This window comes from Leptidea sinapis, chromosome 9 (assembly GCF_905404315.1).
Source record: "Leptidea sinapis chromosome 9, ilLepSina1.1, whole genome shotgun sequence".
Classification (NCBI taxonomy): domain Eukaryota; kingdom Metazoa; phylum Arthropoda; class Insecta; order Lepidoptera; family Pieridae; genus Leptidea; species Leptidea sinapis.
In genome coordinates, this window is record NC_066273.1 from 14,184,192 (window position 1) to 14,209,053 (window position 24,862).

The 24,862-nt window shown below is 35.0% G+C and overlaps 1 protein-coding gene across 1 annotated transcript; it reads right to left on the reverse strand.

Annotated features, from left to right (window-relative positions):
• Positions 1-707: 707 nt before the first annotated feature.
• LOC126965904 (nucleolysin TIAR) lies at positions 708-24,556 on the reverse strand. The gene is made up of 4 exons (XM_050809687.1): positions 23,500-24,556; positions 22,360-22,455; positions 18,650-18,734; positions 708-2,688 (listed from the first exon to the last, which is right to left on the reverse strand). The coding sequence occupies exons 1-4, from the start codon at positions 24,361-24,363 to the stop codon at positions 2,567-2,569; spliced, it is 1,167 nt and encodes a 388-aa protein (XP_050665644.1). The 5' UTR covers positions 24,364-24,556; the 3' UTR covers positions 708-2,566.
• Between the last annotated feature and the right edge of the window lie 306 nt (positions 24,557-24,862).

The window sequence follows — 24,862 nt, forward strand, 5'->3', positions numbered from 1 at the left end:
CTTAGAAAGAAAAAGCGCATCTACTCAATTTTTACTACTTCGCTACAGTTAATATTTAGATAAGGAAGATTTAAAATAGAGATTTTTGAAGTCGAAATGAAGTATTTTGATGAAGTAGAAAAGACATAATATTTGATTTGAGTGGTAAAATGTTAAACTAATAAAACATTTCAGGATTTTTGTACAATATCCAATTGTTAGTGTCGTCTGTTATCTTAGTCATGACATGAGAAGAAAGGTTGGACATAAGCTAATCAAGGGCTCCTTTCTAACACGGTAAAGTAAATTAATAATCGCAAAATTGAAATGGGCAAGTATGTGAGTATTGGGTTTTTGTATAAAAATCTGGGAGCGCAGGCTAGGTGATGGGGGATGACGGTATGACGCATGTCAGTTGTGCCCGAGTTGTTGCAGATTTCGTTGGAGCCCACATATTGTATCTGCTAACAAATCAACGCGTATTGAATTATTTAATTTAGCAAGATTTGGACAACTAATAAAATAACCTTGTCTATTTTATGTAATACGCAACTCGCTCGATTGCTCAAACTAATAATAATATGAAAACGAAATGTTATTTCAAAATTATATAAGGTAGGTAGGTCTTCAATCAAATCAAATAATATGTCAAAAATGGTCACGTGACAGGGAAATACTAGTAATACATAAAGGCAAATAAATACGGAAAAAAGGTATCAAAAGAGGTGTTAATCAACTTAAACTATTTATTTCTTCCTTTTACAAAATGACGTTATGAATTTACAATAATTTCTCATTAATCCGCCTTCAGCGCATTCTCAATCACAGCACAGCGAACAGGATGTTCTTCATTGGACCATACAACATCTGACGTTATAAATGAAACACTCGGTCCCAGAGCCACTGCTTTATTGACTCACCAGTGTTTCATTACAATAAATCATAACAAATAAAACAACATGTGTGCCGAACTTAAATACGTCTAAACAATCTGGCGCGTCCAACAAGTAGTCCGGTCCTCAGTCTGCTTCACGGGGCCTCCAATAAATATATCAACTTATGTACACGAGCCCACTCGCGACACAACCTCCCTTAATCATATAACTTTTCTATTTATAATTTATTTCGTTATGTCCTATCTATTATCGACTGCAAAGGGCGCCGTGGCGTCCGAACGACAAGATGGCGCTGGCTCCAGTCAAGATGGCGGAACCTCGCTCTGGCCATTGACAAACTCTATGATGCGTCGACTGGCTTGTCATTCGGATATGTCAATCGTATCGCCGCAATTACACTGGACACACTTATGTTAGATATACAGAGTTGCTGCATAAGTCACTTTTATAAAAGTGTAGTTTTAAGTGTAGGTATTAATATACAATTGTGATTTGTGTTCTGTATTCATCTTATAAGTTGAGTTATGGCAGAAGACCTTCAATTCAAAATTTTGTGTCTGGAAAATATAAAAATATTTTCTGCTACCAATTTATAAGCATTATTGAAGTATATCGCTAAAATACCGTAGCCAAAACCTTTAGGGTTGCGTTAGTACCGTTACGTTAGCACCGTGTCAAAGTAACTTAAGTCGTGGTATCCCTAACGTCAATAAAATCTTTCAACTTGATTTTATAATATTTAAATCGGAAAAATAATTAAAAACAAAGGCAAACTTCTATGATATCGTCGAAACTATAAACCCTTACAAAATCGACCAGCGTGTAGTAAATTATATAAAAAGGCGAAAATATTGCGAACCCTTAACACAATATTATGTTGAAGGCTAGAACATTAACGATAAGTACAAATCGGTCTGTACGTATGTATGACGGAATGTTTTCCAATTACACATTTTTTTAGTTTTCCCCACAACCAAGAATATAGGTCCCATATATGTACGTGGATGACCTTCTAATTTATGTTAAGGCATTCTTAGATATCGTTTTATGTTCTATTAGTATATCTTACATACATATCTAGCCAATAATTATAGTTTACTTACATTCATTAAATTTGAAGTCTTTCTTGAACAGAATGTGTGTTTTATTCACAAAATTTGCAAGATTTGTCAATGTATAATCGCAAAAAACTACGATATAATTATTATAACGCAGCCGAGCTTGTGTGTGTGTTTGTGAGTGGAAGAAACTAAGTGTATGCTGCCTCGAGATACTCAAACAGTATTCTGTTGTGCAGCCTTTGCAAATTAGGATGTTGTAACGTGAATCCATCTTTGCAGCAATCTTGTTTAATTAACCTTTCAAGGCTTTCAATTACACTTAAATAGTCACTTACAGAATGTCCGTCCTGATCAATAGTGGACGCGGTATGACTAGCGAAAGTCAATAACATCCACACGTATGCCAGTCACTCCGCGTCCACGGCTCTTGGAACACAGCCGAAATATCGGGAGGTCGTAAGTATTCATCATGACGGAGACCGGTATGCGTCTGTAATAGTGCAGTCATTTTGCTTGTCAATTCGGCAGATCCATGAAATATTGTGTGGCATATCGGCCGCTAGCCAAGGTCTTGTGAGTCAGTCTGTGTGGAGGTGTCCAGTGTAAGGGGGGCGTCTAGTGCGGGCTGCGCTACTGGGAGGGGTACTGCGCGGACGGCATGGCGGACGCGTACATGACGGGCTGGGGCCCTCCTCCACTCCACGAGCCCGTCGCGCCGCCGCCGCCCCCGGGCATGTTCATGCGGTAACCAGCTGGAAAACAGACATTTATCACTACATATATAAAACACAGATTCACCTTAAGAAGGTCTATAAAAAATTCCGCGATGGTGTATGTCGTCTATCTATTAGGGATAACCAACTATAAGCATTTTTGTCCTTTTTTTTTACGAGAAATAATGGATTATTCACCAAGAGATTTTAAGTATTAATACGATAAAGCAATACAGCATTAATCCTTATCCAATTAAGAACATTAAATAAATTGTGCATTTAATATAGATATATAAGAGGGCAGTCCGATAAGTACTTAGCCTCACCGCCAGATAGCACCACTATCGCAAGAGCAATGTTCTACAGCTACTGTAAAAATTTCAGCCGATTCGAACGCGTAGTTTTGTTTTGACCGCGTGTGGAAGCGAGCATGTCTACGGATTTCAGAAAAATGGATAAAGGGCAATATCGGTCGGTGATTCGATTCTTGTTTTTGGGAAATCGCGCAGTGAACTCAAAGAGCGCTTGGATGCTGTATACGGTCTCTTCTCCTTCGATGGCGACCGTCAAAAATTGGTTTAGCGAGTTTCAACGTGGTCGCACGTTGGTTTTTAATGAGACACGCCCAGGTAGCCCCGAAATTGGCTACCACGCCTCCGTGGTCATGCCTCGTGGTTTATCCTCATAACGTAGCAAAAATTCACGTATTGGCAGACCGAGGTACCGTGATCGTATAGGCATCTGAAAAGGCTTCTGCGTCGTTTCGTCAACGAAACATGGATACACTGGTACACACCAGAAACCAAGGAACAGTCGAAACAGTGGACCTGGCGAACGTGCCCCGAAAAAGGCGAAGACGCAAAGGTAATAGACGGTAAGGTACATCCACCGTATTCATCGGATTTGGCCCCATGCGACTTCTTTTTGTTTCCAAATTTCAAAAAGTCACTTGCCGGGCAGAATTGAGTCGAATGAGGAGGTAATCGCCGCCATGGAGGCCTACTTTGCAGACCTCCAGAAAACGTATTTTTCAGACGGGTTAAAGAAGTTCTAACATCGCTGGGTCAAGTGTATCAACCTTAAAGGAGATTATGTTGAGAAATAAATCGCCACTTTTCCAAAATATTCCTTATTCGTTCACCTTCCTATATATGGCCCTTTACAGCATGTTATTTAAATGAATATTTTCGAAGATATTATAGATTTAAATGCAGGGACATAGCGGATGGGGCAGTCCCAGCCGGGAAAGCATTATAATGAGTATCATCACATTTATAAAGTAGTGCGACGAAACATTTTGTCTATGTTATCGTCGTTTATTGTTGAGATATAAATAACGGAATCACTCGGAAATTACATTGTTTATTAAATTTTTACTATTAACTTTAGACAGAACGAAGACTGTTCGATTGATCTGAGCTGCTTTTGATCCCATACTCCCGTCAGTGGCTAAGCTGCCATAAAGCGCGTGGCGCCATGGCCAGTCTTAAGCCGCCGCGCGTTACCGACGCCAAGGTCAACGGGCTCGGGTTATAATAAAATTTATTGCAAAGGTTTCGGCTTGTTTATAAGAAGAAGTATAGTGGTGCTGTTCTTCAAAAAGGGCGATAAAACGCTTTTGAACAATTTTATACCCGTATCACTTCTGAGTGATGTTATATAAGCTGTTTTTTAGAGTGATCGTAAATCCTCTCCTGCGTAGGTTCGGCGACTTCCAGCCTCCCGAACAGGCTTTAGCACCGTAAATCACTTACATACGCTGTGGGAGGTTGTATAGAAGACGAAGGAGTCTCACTAGCCACTATGCTTAGCGGTCGTGGACCATGGAGTAAGTCTCAAACTGAACATGACGAAGATTACACCTACTTCCATAACAGTTTAGAACTTTTGTCTCGAAATTGTTGAAGAGTACGTCTACCTTGGACAAACAATCCAGTTAGGCAGGTCCAATATCGCAAACTAAGTAAGTACTCGTCGAACCCGAAACAACGGTTTGGGAAGCTCCGTAAAATCTTTTCAACCAGTGTGATGCCAGTGAGGACTTACGGTACAGACGTGGTCATTAACTATGGGCCTGATGAGAAACGCAAATGGTCGCACAGAGGGCAACGGAGACCAAAACAGTGGCGGTGGGCAGGTCACATACGACGGACGAGCAGAAGGTGGGGCAGAAAGTCGTCGAATAGCGACCACGTACCGGAAAACGCAGTGTTGGTAGGCCCACACAAGATGGACCGACGATCTGGTCAAGATCGCCGTTTCATGAACACGTTTTATGAGTGCATCGCAGGACCGATTGAAAGCCTTGGGTAAATCACAAAAGATGCTAAACACATCCCTAGACTCTTCCGGGCCTTAAATATATTAATTTAACTTTCATACTAAGTATTGGTAGTTGAACGACACTGGGTAAAACTAAACTGTGAGTTGTGCAGTTAATACGAGGGGCGGTCAAAAAGTTCGCGGAATGGCGGGGTTGGCGGGGGTGAGGTCGCTCCTCCAGGTAGCCGCTACTTGAGTAACTCATAATTACTATATATGCCAATTTCTAGCCTAATTGGGTCATTAGCTTTCGAGTTACAAACGAGTGAACAAGTAAATCGGGAACAAACTAGCCACTATGGAGAAAATTGAACATCGCGCCGTCGTAAAGTTCCTCACCAAACAAGGAAAAACGCCTCAAACTATTTTGCAAGAGATGTTAGCTGTTTACGGAGACTCTGCTCCTGGTAAAACCATGATTTACAAATGGCACGGCCTTTTCAAGCAAGGAAGGGAGTCAATTGAAAATGATCCTCGACCTGGACGGCCCATTGAGGCCACTACGCCGGAAATCATTGAAAAAGTTGAAAAACTTGTATTGGAAGACGGAAGGTTGAAGAAGAAACAACTTGCAGCATCAGTTGGAGTATCAGAAACCACAATTTTAAATATTCTTCATCAACATCTTGGCATGAGTAAAGTGTGTTCAAGGTGGGTCCCGAGAATGCTCACGCCGCTGCAAAAACGTGAGCGCGTCAACTGTTCCCGCGAGTATTTGGACCGCTGTGGAGAAGTTAGGGAAGAAATTATGGCCCGAATTGTAACCGGTGATGAAACTTGGGTTCACCACTATGAGCCTGAGTCAAAGCAGGAGTCGATGCAGTGGCACAAAAAAGGCACACCACCCCCAAAAAAATTTAAAGTGTCGCAATCGGCCGGAAAGATCATGGCGACTATTTTTTGGGATACTGAAGGTATTCTTTTGATCGATTATAAAGAACGTGGTGTTTCTATAACGGGAGAGTACTACGCTTCCCTATTGGACCGATTAAAAGAAGCTATTAAAGAAAAAAGAAGAGGAAAACTGACAAAAGGTGTACTCCTTTTGCACGACAACGCGCCCGTTCACACGAGTCATGTTGCGACGGCTGCCATTCATCGATGCGGTTTTGAACAACTACGCCATCCACCCTACAGTCCAGACCTGGCCCCTAGCGATTTTTATTTATTCCCAAAGATGAAGAAAGAGCTGCGTGGAAAAAAATTTAGAGACGATGATGAAGTCAAGTCGGCGATTTCGGCGTATTTTGACGCCCAAGACAAAACCTATTTTTTCGACGGTATTAATAAGTTATATGCCAGATCCCAAAAATGTATTCGTGTTAAGGGGGAATATATTGAAAAGGAAAAATAACATAATGTATCATTTCATCTTTTTTCCCAGTCATTCCGCGAACTTTTTGACCTCCCCTCGTATTATTAACTGCACAAATAATTATTGCAAAAATTATGAAGCACAGTACTGTATTTTGTACTGAAAGTGCGTATCCATATATTGGAGGATTGGCGAAGGGACTTAGTTCTGTAGCATACGCCGTTTAAAAGATTAGACAATTAACTGACATAGATACGGCTTATGTCCTATGGTATATTGCTATGGCAAGACTGCCAATATTATACAATCTTTGTGCCGCAGAAGAGGGCTATCCACGCTATTTATAACCTAGTTCCTCAAGAACCATTGAGAGCAAAATTTAAAGATATTAACATCTTGAATCTTTATAATATATTATTGATAATGTTATGTGTGTACATAGGCACAAAAGTGAATTTGCTAGAAGCTGTTATAACCATAATGTTAACACCAGGAACAGACAAACTTATAATGCCTACTACTGGGCTAAGTAGAGTTAGTAAGTCTTTCGTGGGGCGATGTATATTCTTTTATAACAAGATTTTTTTAAAGAAATGTTTGAGTGGTAAAGGTAATATTATATAACATAAATGATTTTCCTTATGATACCACAGATTGGGAATGGAGTAACCGCCGCCAGGCTATTAAATAAAAGTTTAATTGTACGACATTACTATGTAACTGTATTTTTTGTGAAAAAAAAAAAGGAAACCCGTATGAGTTTGTTGCGCACATTCCTCTCAGGTCTGAGGCATACTTTTTGGAATGGGTCAGTAAGTGGCTCAATAAGTGATATCACATCCTATTATGAATAAAAATATTTGGATTTTGAACTGGTCTATGGTCAGAAGGGTCACTGGTACTACCCGAGTTAAGCAGTGGAACTACTTTAGAATGCTTCATTAGGCATGAAAATTCACTCTATAATACAAAATAAAATTGTTAAATATTACAACAGTTCACTCAAGTGCAAATAATCAATCAAGATACTAAATAAGAGAAGTGGGACGCACAAAAGAGATAAAGCTAGTGGTCCTGACAATATTACAAAATATGAATTTCTAATTATTCGACAATTTCATTGAGAACTTCGTCAACTACACTACGCCATAGCCATTTATTGTATGTACCTCAATCATCTACTAACTACCGAAGCAATAGTTATATCTTGCGGGCTAGCTCCATCTATAATAAACTAAGCAGTGAAATAATTTAATTTGTATATTTTTAATACAACTGTTAAAGCAATGAAACAATGTATCATGAAAACATTTTTTGAGTCCGATGACTAACCTGTAAATATTAAGTGTGCTTATTATTAGATTAGATTACATGTTTACTCTTTATAATTTTGCTTCTTACTACTTCCTTTTCTTTTATGGAATAGGAGGACAAACGAGCGTACTGTTATGAACAATTGTCATACGAGGTAAATTGCCGAGTTAACATATTAGTTTTATATAAAAGCGATAGCCGCCACGCGGTGCAGAGAGTTGGCTACACTCGGTCTTGTGAGTAAGTTCTGTATAAAATTGTGTGTGGAAATTAAAGTAATTCGGGAGTCAAAAAGTGTTTTTTTAAAAAGGCCACCAGCGCGTCCATCCTAACAAAATTGGTGTCAGAAGTGTGATTTCGGGAAGGCCTATAGTTAGGGAAGACCCGGAGTCAAGGATAAAGAGCTACGCCTGGATCCTGTAAGAGATAGCTATTAAGTCTTAGCCTTGTAGTTGCAAGCCAGCATCTCTTAAACACCTCCTAACAGTTGATCGACGATAAGCCTCCGCTATCAAGCGTGAGCCCGCATCACCTGCCTAGTTCCACCACATCAGACCTCCGACCAGTGACCAGAGGGTCACCTGGAGCCATCCTCCCCGTGACCGTCCCACGGAGAACATCAGGTCATTGGACGAGTATGAAGATTTTATTAATTCTGTGAGTTATTTCTAATCTTTACTAAGAGTCCTAAAGTGAATAAATCACTCAGTGAATTTCAAAGTGAATGGTGAATTTATATTTTATTTTTCAAGATTTAGAACTTTATTTACTATTTTATACAGCTTATATTTCAATTTTGTATTATCAATTTTATTGTGCGTTTATAATTTTGTCTGTGTGTTCTGATGCTCTGTACGCTTTTGTTATTTTATTAATAATTAATGCCTAAAACAATTAAAGCGGAACAGTCTGTAGAAGTCGATTCAAATAGCGACTCAGACAGTTCTCTTTCAGAAGCGACACCCCAAAAGCCAAAAATTAAAATGAGTGAAAAACTCACACTCTCATTTTTGACGAAGTTCATCAAACCATACAATGGGGATCGCGAATCACTTCCTGCATTTTTAACGAATTGTGAAAATGCAATTTCTTTAGCAAGTACAGAACAACAGAACGTTCTTTTTAAATATATCGTGTCACAACTTGAGGGGAAAGCTCAATTAGCTTGTTGTCTAAAGAAATTTGGAAGTTGGCCCGAAATTAAACAGTTTTTAAAATCAACTTTCGGAGAAAAGAAACACTCAACTCATTTATTACTTGATCTGCAGAACTGCAAACAACTTCCCAATGAAGATGTGACGCAATATTCATTGAGGATTGAATCCTGTCTCACACGGCTTCAATCTGATATACATTATAGTTGTGAGAGTGATAAAGAACTCATCGGTAGAATTGCTGCAATGGAAGACTTAGCTCTCAACACATTTTTATTAGGCATGAATTCAAACTTTTCACACATTGTGCGCTGTAGAAACCCCAAAACTCTCTCCGACGCGATAACTCACGCGATAGAAGAGGAGAAGTTATTTAACTTAAATAAATTATCACAGAAATCTTCTAAATATTGTACTATATGTAATAAAAATGGTCATTCAATATCTGAGTGCTATAAAAATAAGAATAGACATACAAAGTCTTATAAAGTTAATAATTATGATTCGCATCCTTCTAGTTATAACCAAAGTTATAATAACTTTTCAAAGAATAATTCTTACAACGGTAACAAAGTATGCGTTTACTGTAAGAAGCGCGGTCACTTGATCGGTGAGTGTCACACGCTCAAGCATAAGAATGCCCAGCGAAATTCGAAACTTTCCCATGCACCGAATCGGACCGCATTCGCACCGAAAGGTAATAATTCCCATGTGAATATTATTGATGTAGATGGATGTAATGATAATCAAGACCATTTAAACTAAAAAGGGCTTCGGTTCCGTGTCTATCGAAGCCTTGTCATATTAGAAATGACACGAAACAAAATTATGTTTCTAATGGTTCTACTTTTCCCCGTGTTTCTAAATTTTATAAATCACGGTCAACATTAAATAATGGCAAAAGTCATTATAAAAGGTTTAATTGTAATACTGAGCGTTCTGATTTTGAAGGACATTTGCCCTGTGGTCAATCCATAGTTGCACAGAGTAATGTTCCTCATAGAGTAAATAATAATCGGAAATTATTTTATAAAACTCAGTCTTCTTATAGGTTTAAACAAACTGAATCTTCTGATTCTCAAGGACATCTGCCCTGTGGTCAATACACGGTTGCACAGAGTAGTGTACCACAGAGAAATAAATATAATCAGAATAAATTAAATAAGATTAAACCTTCTCCCTGTGTCTCTGAGCCGTTCTTATTAGCACAGGTTAATAAAAAGGGTAAACCTAATGGAAAGAAAAATTATAAAAAAAATAATAATTCCAAACAATTAATAAATACGGATCAGTTTGTGGTTAATAGAATCGATAAAATATCATTGCCACATGTTTATTTTATAGTTAATAATAGCGAGAAACCTCTCAGCTTTTTAATCGACACTGGTGCTTCAATATCGATTATTAAATATTCGAGTTTATCAAATCATCCAGTGCTTAATTCACATACTGTGAAAATTCAAGGTCTCAATGATAGTAATTCATACTGTGAATCACTTGGCTCTATTTTATTAAACCTTGAATATAAGTTTTCAACAAAAAGTAAGATGCGTATTAATTATACTTTTCACTCCATCAACGACACAACAAATTTAGAATTCGATGGAATTAAAATCCAACCATCTACTTCCCCGTGGAATGCCCCTGTCTGGGTAGTTCCCAAAAAAATAGATGCCTCTGGTAAGCAAAAATGGCGTATTGTTATTGATTACCGTCGGTTAAACGATGTGACTGTTTCCGAGGTATATCCTCTACCCCTAATAACCGACATATTAGACCAATTAGGTCATTCCAAGTACTTTTCAACTCTTGATTTGGCGTCTGGCTTCCATCAATTAAAATTAAATCCCAGTGACGTTGCCAAAACTGGCTTCAGTGTATCAACAAATGGTATATCTGGACACTTTGAATTTACCAGAATGCCATTTGGTTTAAAAAATGCTCCATCAACGTTTCAACGTTTGATGAATATTGTCCTCACTGGTCTTCAAGGTCTTCATTGCTATACATATATACCTTGATGATTGTATTATCTATTCCCACGACCTTGAATCACACATAAATAAGTTAGAACTTGTATTTTCTAAGCTTAGAGAAGCTAATTTAAAACTACAGCCGGATAAGTGTGAATTCCTTCGACGTGAAGTCGCTTATCTTGGTCATGTCATTACTGACAACGGTGTTTCGCCAAATCCTGAAAAAGTTAAAGCAATTTCTAATTTTCCAGTGCCCAAAAATCCACGAGATATTAAATCCTTTCTTGGTTTAACTGGTTATTATCGCCGTTTTATTGAAAATTATTCACATATTACAAAACCTCTTACATCTCTATTAAAAAATGATGTTATTTTCAGTTGGTCTTTTGAACAAGAACAAGCGTTTAATATACTAAAACAAAAACTTATAAGTGCACCATTACTTCAATACCCTGATTTCTCTAAAACTTTTATAGTAACCACTGACGCATCAAACTACGCAGTTGGCGCAGTTTTATCACAAGGTGAAATTGGTATGGACAAACCAATCGCTTATGCGTCTCGCACTTTAAATAAAGCAGAAGGTAATTATTCAACCACAGAAAAAGAACTTCTAGCAATTCTATTTGGTGTGAATACATTCCGTCCATATATTTATGGTTACAAATTTAAAATTGTCACTGACCATCGTCCTTTAGTTTGGTTATTTAATGCTAAAGATCCTGGTAGTCGATTATTAAGATGGCGGTTAAAGTTAGAAGAATACGACTACGAGATTATTTATAAGCCCGGTCGAATAAATTCAAACGCTGACGCTCTGTCTCGTAACCCGGTTAACGCTGTTGTTCATTCAAATTTAAAGCATTCTACTTATGAACAATACTTTAAAGATCAATTTACTAAATCTTTTTCAAGTGATACTCAAATTGAAGAACTAAATGAAAGTCTTCATTTAACTAAACATAAAATAATAATTTGTCCGATATCTTTAGATTTTGATTACTCTATGCCACATTGTGAGCAATTGTTATCTATGTTGAGTAGTCCCGCTGATTTCTTAGAATTAGAACGTGAATCCGAGACTGTACAGTCAGTCGATACAAGTGATAGAACCATTTACTTTTTATACACTAAGGTTCATCATTATGAGGAAACGAATTATAGAACTATATACAATTTATTATTAAAATTAAGAGATTTAATTATTAGCAAAAATGCTAACGAGAGTGATATAGCTATTTCTGATTTTTCAGACCCTTTTACAAAATTAAACTATACCAAAATTTACAATATTATTTCTTATATTTTTCACGGTACTAATATAAATGTACATATTTATAAAAATAAAATATATTATCCGACACCTGCGGAAGTCCCAAATATACTTAAAGAAAATCATGGAACTACAATAGCTGGACACCCAGGTATTAAACGGATGTACAGTAGGATAAAACAATCCTTTTATTGGAAGAGTATGCGTTCAGACATAGAACGATTTGTTAAAGAATGTAAAATGTGTCAAATTAATAAACCCTTACGAGCATCAAATAAAGCTCCCATGGTTATCACTTCATCAAGTACTAAGCCCTTTGAAAGATTGGCCCTAGATATTGTTGGAATTTTACCTGAAGCAGGTTTTCAGAAATTTAAATATATTTTGACACTTCAAGATGACCTTACAAAGTTTTCATGTGCATACCCTATGGTGACGAGCACTACTGATGAGGTTGCTAGAAGCCTTATACATTTTATATCTTTGTTCGGGTTTCCTAAAATGATCCTTACGGATCAAGGCACATGTTTTACTTCAGAGTTATTTAAGCAATTAACCAACATTCTTAAAATTAAAAATTTGTATTCTTCTCCTTATCATCCCCAAACTAACGGTGCCCTTGAACGTTCTCATGCAACATTAAAGGAATACTTAAAATCGTTTGTTAACGAAAATCAAAATGATTGGCATTGCTATCTAGCGACGGCAATATTACCTTATAATACAACGCCGCACTCTACAACTCTTTATACACCATTTGAACTTTTATACGGTTATAAGCCGACTATACCTAGTAGTGTTTACGAAACAAACGACAATAATACTTATGATGAGTATATACGAGCTCTTCAATATCGTATGCGATTTAGTAGAGAAAGAGCACTTGAAAATATAAATAAAAGCAAAGAAACATCAAAACGTTATTATGACTCTTCTTCTTCCTCAAAGTCGTATAAAGTAGGTGACATGGTTTATTTAAAACAGCACCATAGATTAAGAAAAGCGCTCTCCCCAGTGTGGAAAGGGCCTTATAAAATAATAAAGGTTAACGGAAAAAATAATGTTACCCTTTTAATAAATCGCAAACACATTAAACATCATATTGATGAAATAAAACCAGTATAAATTATTGTTGTTTCAGATTATTCTTCAATTCATGTTCTACGGAACCAATTCATCCAATTTCAAATAGCCCAGGAATTTATTTTGACCCCACTTCAGAAGCTTACTTTTATGATGACTTCTGGAACGTCGTTACTCATATTGATATTTTAAGGTTACGACCATATTTATTGAAAATTGAAAGGTCTATAATCAATTTAAATGATTTTTGTGAAAAGGTTCAAAACCTAGCGGTCATTAGTATAGACTGTAAGGATTCCATTAATCCCCTAGAAATTTTAATAAATGCTAGTTTTCTTAAATATGACTCTTTATCACATCTTATTTCTGAGAACCCCGAAAATCGAACAAAAAGAGCCCTCGAGTTCGGTGGTGAAGTTTTAAAATTCTTTTTCGGTACTCTAGACGCCGACGATGCGAGAAAATACGACGAAGCTATTTCAATATGTCAAGAAAGTGAGAAAGAAATCTACACTTTAATGAAAAATAACATTCACATAATGAAATCAACTATAGGAAATTTTAATGAGTCTATTATAAAATTAAATAATAACGAGATAAAATTAAATAACCGCATCGAGAAATTAAATTTTATATTTCATGATCAAAGTAAGATAAATTCTAAGATTATTAATATAGAAAAGATTAATTCAATTTTGAATATTATTGAAGGTTCCTTATTATCTGTAACGAATATTTTAGATGCAATTTTAAACTCTATTTTGTTTGCAAAAGCGAACATTTTGCATCCTTATGTTTTATCGCCTAGCAAGCTTTATGATGAACTTTCAAACAGTAAATTTTCTTTAAAAAGAAATGTTGAATTTCCATTAATTTTAACTTTACAAAATATACATACTCTTATTGATTTGTCTGAGTTAAATTCATATTTTTATAATAATAGGTTGATATTTGTACTTAAGATACCATTGATCAGTTTGACTAAGTTTGATATTTATAAAAGCCTTCCATTGCCTACACCTCATGAAATTGAGCATTACCAAACTTATGTTCTTATTCAACCTTCTAAGTCTTACATTGCTGTAACTGATGATAGATTGTATTATGCATTATTTGATGATTTAGGTAAGTGTAAAAATGTTAATTTTGAATACATGATTTGTCCTCAGCCTGCAATCTTGTCTACTATAAATAATCCATCTTGTGAATCTAAGCTATTAAGCGAGGTGACTTTGTCGCTACCTGATATTTGTGTTTCTAAGGTAATTTATGGCAATATTAACTTATGGCAAAAGTTAAATAATGGACAATATATTTATGTACAGTCTAAGCCTAATAAATTAACTATTAAATGTAATAATAATATTAAAGATTATACTTTACAAGGTACAGGAATCCTTAAACTTGAAGAGAATTGTATTGCATATTTTCAGACTTTAACTTTTTATTCTAGCATCAACTTAAAAACAATTTTACCAAGCCAGTTATCACTGGACTTTAACATTATTGAAGATGATTGTTGTAAGCCCAATATTTACAATGAAAGTTTAAAATTATTGTCTCCAATTAGCTTAACGAATATTGATTTAGAATCTTTAAAATTTGCCTCTCATAAGTTAGATCATTTGGAGAATGATATTAATAAAGCTGAAAACCAGCCTCACATAATAAAATATGGAAATTACTATTCCATATTTACATATATTATAATTACTTTTATTTTATTATATTTAGCATACAAATTATTTAAGAAATGGTTGAAATGTAACAATAACTCGTCTGCTTGTTGCATTCAAATATATAATCAATGCAATAATAAGAAAGTCCAAAGGACAATAACGTCAACTTCCACTGCGATTGAATTGACAGACATTTCAGATGAATGTGACAAGGATTCGATTAAAAGCCTTCCTGAAATAGAAATTAAAAAGCATAAAGTTCATTTTAGATCACATAGAAACTTAGATAGTTTCTAATTCAGTTGATTTTTATTTTCATTCTATTTTAAATTTATGATAACATTTTATTTCTATTTCTAGGCTTAACCAAACATACAACTATAAGTTTGTATTAAAAGTAACTTAGTTTATAAATTTATTTTTGAGGTTTGGGTAGATTTTAATAATTCGATTACTTTGATATAGATTGTAATTATTTGTAATTTTACTTTTGATATTTAAATAAGTTAATTTACTCAAACTTAAGACTCCATGAGCTTTGTTCAAAGATTAAGTTTTCAGATATAGTAATTATTCAACATTGATTTTGTTTAATGAATTTTATTTTGTTTCATGGAGACTTCGATTATCTCTTAGATATATCTCCGTCTTTTAGGGGGGAGATGTTATGAACAATTGTCATACGAGGTAAATTGCCGAGTTAACATATTAGTTTTATATAAAAGCGATAGCCGCCACGCGGTGCAGAGAGTTGGCTACACTCGGTCTTGTGAGTAAGTTCTGTATAAAATTGTGTGTGGAAATTAAAGTAATTCGGGAGTCAAAAAGTGTTTTTTTAAAAAGGCCACCAGCGCGTCCATCCTAACAGTACGGATCACCTGTTGTTAAGTGATCACCGCCGCCCACAATCTCTTGCAACACCAGAGGAATCACAGCAGCGTTGCCGGCCTTTAAGGAAAGTGTACGCGCTTTTCTTGAAGGTACCCATGTCGTATCGTCTCGGAAACACCGCACAAGGAAGTTCATTCCACAGCTTTGTAGTACGTGGAAGAAAGCTCCTTGAAAACCGCACTGTGTAAGACCGCCACGCATCCAGATGATGGGGATGATAACTTGTGGCGTGTCGTGCGAAGGTGGAATTCGGCGGCAGGAATCAGGTTAAACAGCTCTTCGGAACACTCCCCGTGATAAATGCGGTAGAAGACACGCCAAGTGATCCAGCCGTTCACAGAGCACTGAGTCCCCGATAATTCGAGCTGCTCTACATAGCACGCGGTCAAATGGATCGAGCTGATACTGGGGTGCGCCAGACCAGAGATGGCAGCAATACTCCATGTGTGGCCGGACCTGCGCTTTGTAGAGCGCTAGAATGTGGGCCGGCTTGAAGTATTGCCGTGCTCTATTAATGACGCCCAGTTTCTTTGAAGCCAATTTGGCTTTGCCCTCCAGATGGCAACGAAATTGGCAATCGCTCGAGATTTCGAGACCAAGTATTATATTAGGCGAGGCTTGGCTTTAAGGGAAGTGCTGTCGAAGAGCGGTGATACGACAAATGGGGTTTCTTTAGTGGTAAACGCGCAAACTTGAGTCTTCTGGGGGTTAAATTAGACAAGGTTCAATTTACCCCATTCCGCGACCTTCTCAAGAGAGGACTCGATAGAAGACACAAGTTTCTCCCGGCACTGCTCGACGATTTCCCGAGATACCTGCATGGCCCGAGTATACGGCATCACCAGTGCTGTCGTCAGCATAGCAATGTATGTTGAAGGTGTCCAACATATCATTGATATGCAGAAGAAACAGCGTGGGAGATAGCACACAGCCTTGCCAGCAACTTCTTTTGTCTATTAGTGAATATCTGTAATTAGCTCTAAGTTTTTAATGTATTTTTGTGTAAATAGCTGTTGATATTCCTTGAAATAAATAAATAAAATCAATATTTAAATTAAGTCTAAAGAAGCTATTGTAAATATTCTAAAACACTCAAAGAGAGAGTTGAACAAAGTATACAAGATTTTATGACAATACGTCACTGGAACGGTTGGCTCAGCTAGAAGAGTATTAATCCCAGAAGTGAGGGTCACCACTTTAAAAACATAACGTCGCGGGTTAGAGTCCCACATCGTTCATAATATTGTTTTCAAATTTTATTTGTGTAAACTCAAAGAGATCCATGAAAACGAGTTATACCGGAACAATGGCTGCAATCTAGTATAACAATAATACACAAGAAAGGCACAAAGTTATATTAGCATGTGCATCCATATAAGCCTCATGTCGGACATTTATAAAATATTCGCCAAGCTAGTTTTTTTTTGCTAGCATTACAAAACATATTTGAAATTAGGAACCTACTTTGATTAATTAAATAGACATAAAAATGGTACAAGTACAAAAAGATATGAAAACATCGCAAAAATTTTATTTAAATTTTATTTTGAGAGTGTCTCATATATATTCAAAGATCTGATCAGACTTGATCCTGAAGACAAACTGTGCAAACAGTTTTGCAGGACTATGTTAGTTTAAGATTCTTTCTATAAATGATTAATAGTATAAATAAATAATAATAATAAAGACTAAACATATTTTTAATATAATCAAACACTCTCTTAAAGGTTTGTTAAGGGAATTTTAAGACATTTGGAATATTAAATAAGGTGGATTAATATTAAAGCAAACAACACCAGAGTGGAAGGAGCAATACTATTTTTTTAAAAGGGTCGAGACGAGCAGGTTGTTAAGTTGATCGTAATTAGGCCCTGCCCATTATAATGCAGTTCTGCTCAGGATTCTTGAAACACCCAAAAATGCTGAATGGCACTACAATTGCGCTCGTCACCTTTAAACATAAGATGGTAAGTTTCATTTGCCCAGTAATTTCACTACGGCTACGGCGCCCTTCAGACCGAAACACAATAATGTTTACACATTACTGCTTCACGGAAAAAAGGCGCCGTTGTGTTACCCATAATCTAGCGGGCCTGTGCAAAGGAGCCTCCCACTGGTAAAATACATTTATATTATGGAATATGGGAAAACCAACTAAAAGGAAATATCATTATTAGTGCCGGTAAATTCACCAGGGATTATATGTTTGATAAGAATGTGTACATTATTATCGAAAACAGTAATCAGTGTGTCACTAATATGTTAATAGCCCCCTTATTCATAATAGTGTGCTAACTTAAAGCATTGCTAATTCTCACTCTGTCTTCTTCTATTGACCTAAGTCAGAAAGGGAAAAAACACTCCTTAGCGGCTGTTTTAAGTTAGAAGTCTAGATTTTAAATGAAGAGGTTAAAGCTTTGAGATTATCATTGACATACTGAACGTATTATCCTAAATCAATACCAATAGTTGGAGAGTGGCTTGATCAAAATACTTGCTGCCCTAATATGCCTGTGAACGATACAGATATATCCTTTACAGTTTACACTGATGACAGAATTACCAAAAATGAAGATCAAATTAAATTATTTTTATTCAAAATAGGATTCAAAATCACTTATTGAACATCAAAACAGACCACCCAATCAAAAAAGACTGTGTCAGACCTCAGAAGAACAGGCGCAAGAAATTCAGTGGGATTTTTTTATAAAAATATGGATTACAATGTCATATTGTACAATAAACATTTATAATTAGAGAGCCTCAGGGCGTCCATTCCATTCGCAATCTGTTTCACCCTTCCCACACAAACGTTTTTTAACAATTTCCTAACACATTTGGTTAGCACATTTACTTTTGGTGGTAGCTTTTTACATTCAATATCTAGAATACAAATATTTTAATTTCTCCTAGTCCTATATTCTCTTTAATTTTGGAAATTTCAAATGGAAGTAAAAAAACATTCAATCAAATAAATAATTAAAAGATCTCACCAGCAGCGGCCGCCTGTGGGTTGCTATAGGCTGCATATTGCTGGTAATAACCTGGCGCCATATACCCTTGTATGGCGGGGTAACCCTGAAAATAAAATTAAAAAATTTAAGCAACCACACTATAGGAAGAAATGAAACATTTGTCACATTATATACACATATATATAACCAGGAAATGTATGGGTTTGATAATTGGATATTATTCAATATGGACCTTTGAAATAAACTTGGTAAAAGTTGTGCAAAATGTTTACTGTATCACTGACAACACTATCAATACAATGATAATTCTGAAATTTTCTGAATGTCAAGCAGCCTTGCAAATAAACACAGGAAACGTGATACATATGAATAAATCAGTCATGAGCAAAATGTATATTTGTAAATATTTTGCATATCTTTGGTTTAATCTCAGGTATAACTTTATTCCAAGTTTATTTGTATGGCCTATGTGATCAAGTTTCATCAATAAGTAAAAAATTAATTAAGTTATTTTTATAAATACCTTTTACTATGGTAGAAATTATTATTATACTAATGTAAATGTATGGAAATTACTACTTTGTATGTAATCAGTGTGCTATTCCTGTTAATTTATAAGTGTTACTCACAAAATCACAAGCTTATTAAGTAAATTATTTAAAACAAAAAAATCCTCATTCTATTTGTAACAACTTATGTAAATAATTATAGTTTGACTTTACTTTACCAATGCCATGTAGTGACATTTTCCGGTAAGAATTCACACCTGTTTTTTCTTTTAACTACATAAATAGCTTTATTTATATTAGATAATACCTAAACCACTTGCCTTACTACTTTGTTTAAAAACTTCAAAATGCATAAATCAATTTCAACTACAGGTTTTTCATAATATTATGGTTGTAAAGACAACTTACTTTACTGTTTAATAACAATATAAAGTAATATTAATACTTTTAAATGCACCAGGCATGCACCTGGATTGAAGGCTTACTTGGAAAGCACACCTTCAAAAGGAATGAGAGCATCTCAACAATAAGTATCGAGGATCACAATGCTTGCTCTGAAGAAATTCAGTCTTAAGTCTAGACAACAAACTCCATGTTTACAAGGTAATCCACAGCCAATCTGGACTTACAGTATCCATCTCTGGAGAACAGCATATTACTCACACAACGCAATTATACAGAGAGCCCAAAATGGCATCCTTAGAAATCTATTGGTTCTTAATAAAAAATGACTTTATAAAGAACTAAAATTTTAAACAGTAAAAGAAGAAAGCCGAGAATATGAGTACTCTTCAAATTACAAGGAAAACCTAGCAGTTCATGCAAACCCATTGACAGTAGAGTTACTAACTATAAACCATGCAAAGAGACTCAAGCGAAATAGCATATCGAATTGGATTTGAAGTATAGGAAAGAAAGGTGCATGGACCGCTTTTCCCACAATATTCTAGATATCCAACACATCTGGTCATTGATTTGGGATTGGGATGGCAGATATTAAAAAAAAAAAAAAAAAAAAAAATGATGTGTCAATGTAAATAGTTAATCGGCTCTTACATTGCATATGACAATGACCCCAATAGGGTGACCTCACTGAGGCAATTCAAAATTGCTTCACAATCATTTATGTTAATTGTTTGCTAAATTTTGTAGTGAAATGTTGGCATTACAAGCATGATAAGAAAGAAAGGCTGATTATGTTTTGCTTATTTTACTACACTATAAATACTTTTCTGCAATATTAATAACAACTACAGATACATGATAGGTATGTGAATCAATTTTGTATAATTTTAATGATAATATTAGTTTACACATGACATATATTCATGATTACAATAACTAAAGATTCTGTTACCAACACTACACATTATTTTTCTGGAAGTAAGAATTCAATTTTGAGTCTTTAGTAATCATTTTAATGATAAGGATTTCAATTATGCACTGAAATTTATAAGAATGACACATCAAACCTTGAGATATCATGCTCAAATGATGAGATAACTGATACATGGCTTGTACAAATAATCCAAACAGTTACATAACTTTTATAACCATTGCCAGAGTCGTAGAATCCTGTGTCCATATCACATAATTCAGAAATTATTTAATGTGCCTTATCAGTAAAATGTCCACTTTAAATTACCAAATTTGTGCAGGGTCAATTTAAAGGAAAAATTTTTGAAGTCCAACGAATTAAAAAAATATATGAAAATTACTAATACCCACAGATAAAGGCATTGTTAATGTCATATCATAAGCCATTCATGCTGCACATTTAAATTTTGTGAAGAGATCATAAATATTATGAAGTTCTTACAATGGAAAAATAACAGAATTATATATCAAATACTATTAAACCTGTTTGAAATTATGGACGTAATACTTAATGAATATGTATCAATATATGATTTCTATGAGAGGTGGACCTAGAGGAACTAAGAATTTATAGTAATAATAATATTGACACACTTTTACACTTGCCCAAAACTAGGCATAGCCTGTACTACTGCTGTACAAAACGACTTTGTATATTATGTTTACTACACACTTACATACTTACCTCCTTATTCATAATGGTCCGCTAACTTTAAACAGCCGCTTAGTAGTGTTTTTTCTTATTCTGACTTAGGTCAATAGAAGAAGACAGAGTGAGAATTAGTAATGCTTTAGGTTAGCAGACTATTATGTATAAGGGGGTTACAAACCATAACAGAAACAAACATTCATACTCATCATATAAATATTTGCACCTACAGGGTTATGAAACCGGGACCTCTAGCTCATCAGACAGGGTTATTAACCACTGGGCTATATAGGTTGTCAATTTTATGAATTGTAAATTGAAAGATATATGCTATTTCAGTGGGATAATGTTTTAACATTGTTTTTGTTAATTTTTCTTTTAAGTGTGTGTGGTCAAATAAAAACATGATAGAAAAAGAGTAGACTTAATAAATTGCACAATAATTATAATAATTATTCACTATGCAATTAATTAAAAAATAAAATAAAAGCCTATTGTTAAGATTTTATGTAAAAATTATAACCTTGATAACTTCCATCTTAAGAAATATGGTAGACAATCATATATAATAATTTTTAGAAATATAATTTAAATGCTGTGAATGGTGCAGCATCAAAGGTCCTCCAAAGTTAGACAACAGTTAAAGAAATACTCAAATATCTGTTTTGAAATAACCATGTCACAAAGGATTCTTTGTTCACTCTCTCATATTATATAGATGATATGTATATGAAACAAAAGTGTTTTGTTAACAACTGTATTCAGCAGTCAATGCACCTGCCAAGTATTTATTATTCTACAAAACTATTAGTGTAAATTTCGTGTCTATCTACTATTTAGTAAACAGAAAAATATATCACATAAAATACAATTTATTATAATTCCTGCAGACTTTGTTGTAGCTAAGAGCAAAACAAAACGCTATGAACAGCTGCTAAGCATTAAATTTCCAAACACCAGTCTTGATGTAAGAAATAAAAGAAAAATAGATCCATATCTATGTAAAAATTGATAAGAATAATAATTATTATACTTGGCCTAATTCCCCATAATATGCTGCCATTATCCATGTTGCAAAGTTGCAAGTTAAGAGTTATGGAAACAAGCATATCATAAAGTTTTATTAAGAAACTACATATCTTTTCATATTCACATTAAATTTGAAATGTTTGAAACATATTCTTGATATTTACCTGAGCATACCAATATCCCATTCCCTGTTGATAAGCATAAGGGTACTGGTTCTGAGCGCCCATTGCTGGTGGAGCTGATGGTGGATTGCTTGATGTCTGTAAATAGCAGTCAACAATTAAAGTAACCAAGGAGCACAAAGCTCGATATGTTTTTCTTTAAAATTTGAATAATTCTTTTACTGACTTAGAAATCATTTTTACAACCTACACAGCTATAATTTATATTAAGAACTGACAAGAAACTCAAATTCATTTAATTATTTATCTTTAAGAGCCTTTATCAGTAAATTTATGAACAGACATGCCATTTCACAATTCTTATGTACTGCCCATTCAAACTAATCATTACAATTTATATTCAACAACAACTATAGTTTATCATTTATGTTAGTAACCAGCAAAAAATCTTGTCGGAATATTTTTATCATAAAATATTAAAGTAATCATTTCAAAATAAAATAAATGAATTTATTATGAGTATGATACGAAATCATTATTATAGAGGGGTTTTTACTCATTCAAGTGCAATCCAGAAGACTAATTGGATAGTGTAAACGTGATCAGAGTGTACTTCAATCACTACTTCAATACTATTTTTCTTGTAAGACTGCACATTGTCTAGTTGGACATCTCGCTTAAAGTAAATTCTTACATCATTTGAAAGTGTTTCAGTTTTGACAGCTTAATGAGCTTCACATTTAGGTTAACAGTCTTCTATTTGGTTACACTGTAAACTTGATAAAATATTTTTTTCTATCTTATTAACAAAGGCGATGTAAAGTTTCTGCAAGTTTAAATTACTTCACCCTGTCATGCAATGACAAAGTAGTAGAAAAAAAGGTATGGTAGTAACTTAAGGTCTCATTTATTCATAACACAGATGTTTAAGGATTTTATCCTTTAAGTTCATTATAACATCCAACACAATGCCTATTTTACAGAACTCATAATATTGTGAACTTTACAAAAATATTATGTTATTGTTTTGTTATTAAGTAAATGAGACATGTTTGTTTTAATACTCAAAAAATTAAAAGTGACCATTAAAAATGGATGGTGGACTCTTACTGAATAAGCAATGGTTTTGTTTTGTTGGCAGCTCTATTTTTTAAATTTTTTAGCACATAAGTTATGGCTAACCTGACTCTCATTTCCTCCATTTTCCTTGCCCCAGAAACATTTTACTGTATGTCCACTTATTTCTGTATTATGTGTCGCTTCTATAGCATGTGCAGCAGCTTCTTTAGTTGTGAACCTAATGAATGCATAACCCTTATCCCTGAATACTCGTATATCTTGTATTGGACCAAATTGTGAGAATGTGTTCTGCATTAGGTCTTCTGTGATAATATTACTTGTGAAACCTCCACAGTACACTGTAGTGTTTGTCGGTGAACTTTGGTTGTAAACCTCATCAAATGTTGGCTGTTTCGCTCTTTTAGTGGTAGGTGCCCCTTCATTCGTTCCTTTGGCTGGAGGTTTGCGCGTCGACCAGTTGGTACGTATGGACCGAGAACCCAACCACTGTCCATTCATAGCTTGGATCGCTGCTTCAGCGTCAGCTTTTTTAACAAACGATACGAATGCATAACCTTTAGATTTGAGCGTTTGTGGGTCGCGCACTATTCGGCAGTTCGAAATTTCACCAAATGGAGCAAAAGCGTCTCGTAATATATGGGTTTCAATTTCGGGAGACAGATCGCCGACGAATATGTGATGATGGTTACTTGTGTCCGTTTTGGGCTGATTACCCGGACTCGTAGCCCAGTTAACCTTCACTTCCTTGTCAAGAAATACTCGCTTGTTCATGGCGGCCAAAGCAGTAGCCGCTGCCGAATGATTGGTAAACTCGACGAACGCATATGGATCGTTACCTGGTTCACGAATAATTTTACACCCTTTTACCTCACCAATTTGACCAAACAACGCGTATAAGAATTCTTCTGTCACACTCGCGTCTAAATTCCCGACGTAGAGAGTTTTCGGGTGGCTTTCGTCGCCCATATTAGCTAATATTAAAATCTAGCTGTTACTTGTTACTATTAACACTAATGGCGAAAATACTAGCTTATACTTTATTATTTCATCACACTAAATATTAGATGACGGATACAAGAAAGAAAATGTAGCAAACAGCGATTAGAACTTCTCGAAAGACGTTTAGTGTTGACTCGTGAAACGTTCACCTTTCGGAAACAAACGCATCTATAGACGAATATCCGGTAGAATGTTTTTAAATTTTAGGAGGGAAATTTTAAAAGAGGTTTAATATTTTGTTTTTTACTAAATATGCATAACACCGAAAGTAATATTTCTGTAAAAATAATAATTCGCACAATTTTGTTAGAAAAAGCTTAAAAATTTTCATTTGAAAATACCAAATTTTAGTGACCATAAACTAAGAAATGTCTGCACATAGACAAAATGTTTATATTTGCCGGAAATGAGTGTCGCAATGAATCATCATAGGTTATCTGGCGCATTTTATTTTGTCTATGAATTA

Bases quoted from the DNA above. Each gene is read 5' to 3' on its own strand.
- LOC126965904 (XM_050809687.1), bottom strand. From the start codon at position 24,363: ATGGGCGACGAAAGCCACCCGAAAACTCTCTACGTCGGGAATTTAGAC. The intron at 22,456-23,499 runs GTTAGCCATAAC...TGCTATTTACAG, and splicing joins ATGGAGGAAATGAGAGTCAG to ACATCAAGCAATCCACCATC. The intron at 18,735-22,359 runs GTAAATATCAAG...TTTTATTTTCAG, and splicing joins TGGGATATTGGTATGCTCAG to GGTTACCCCGCCATACAAGG.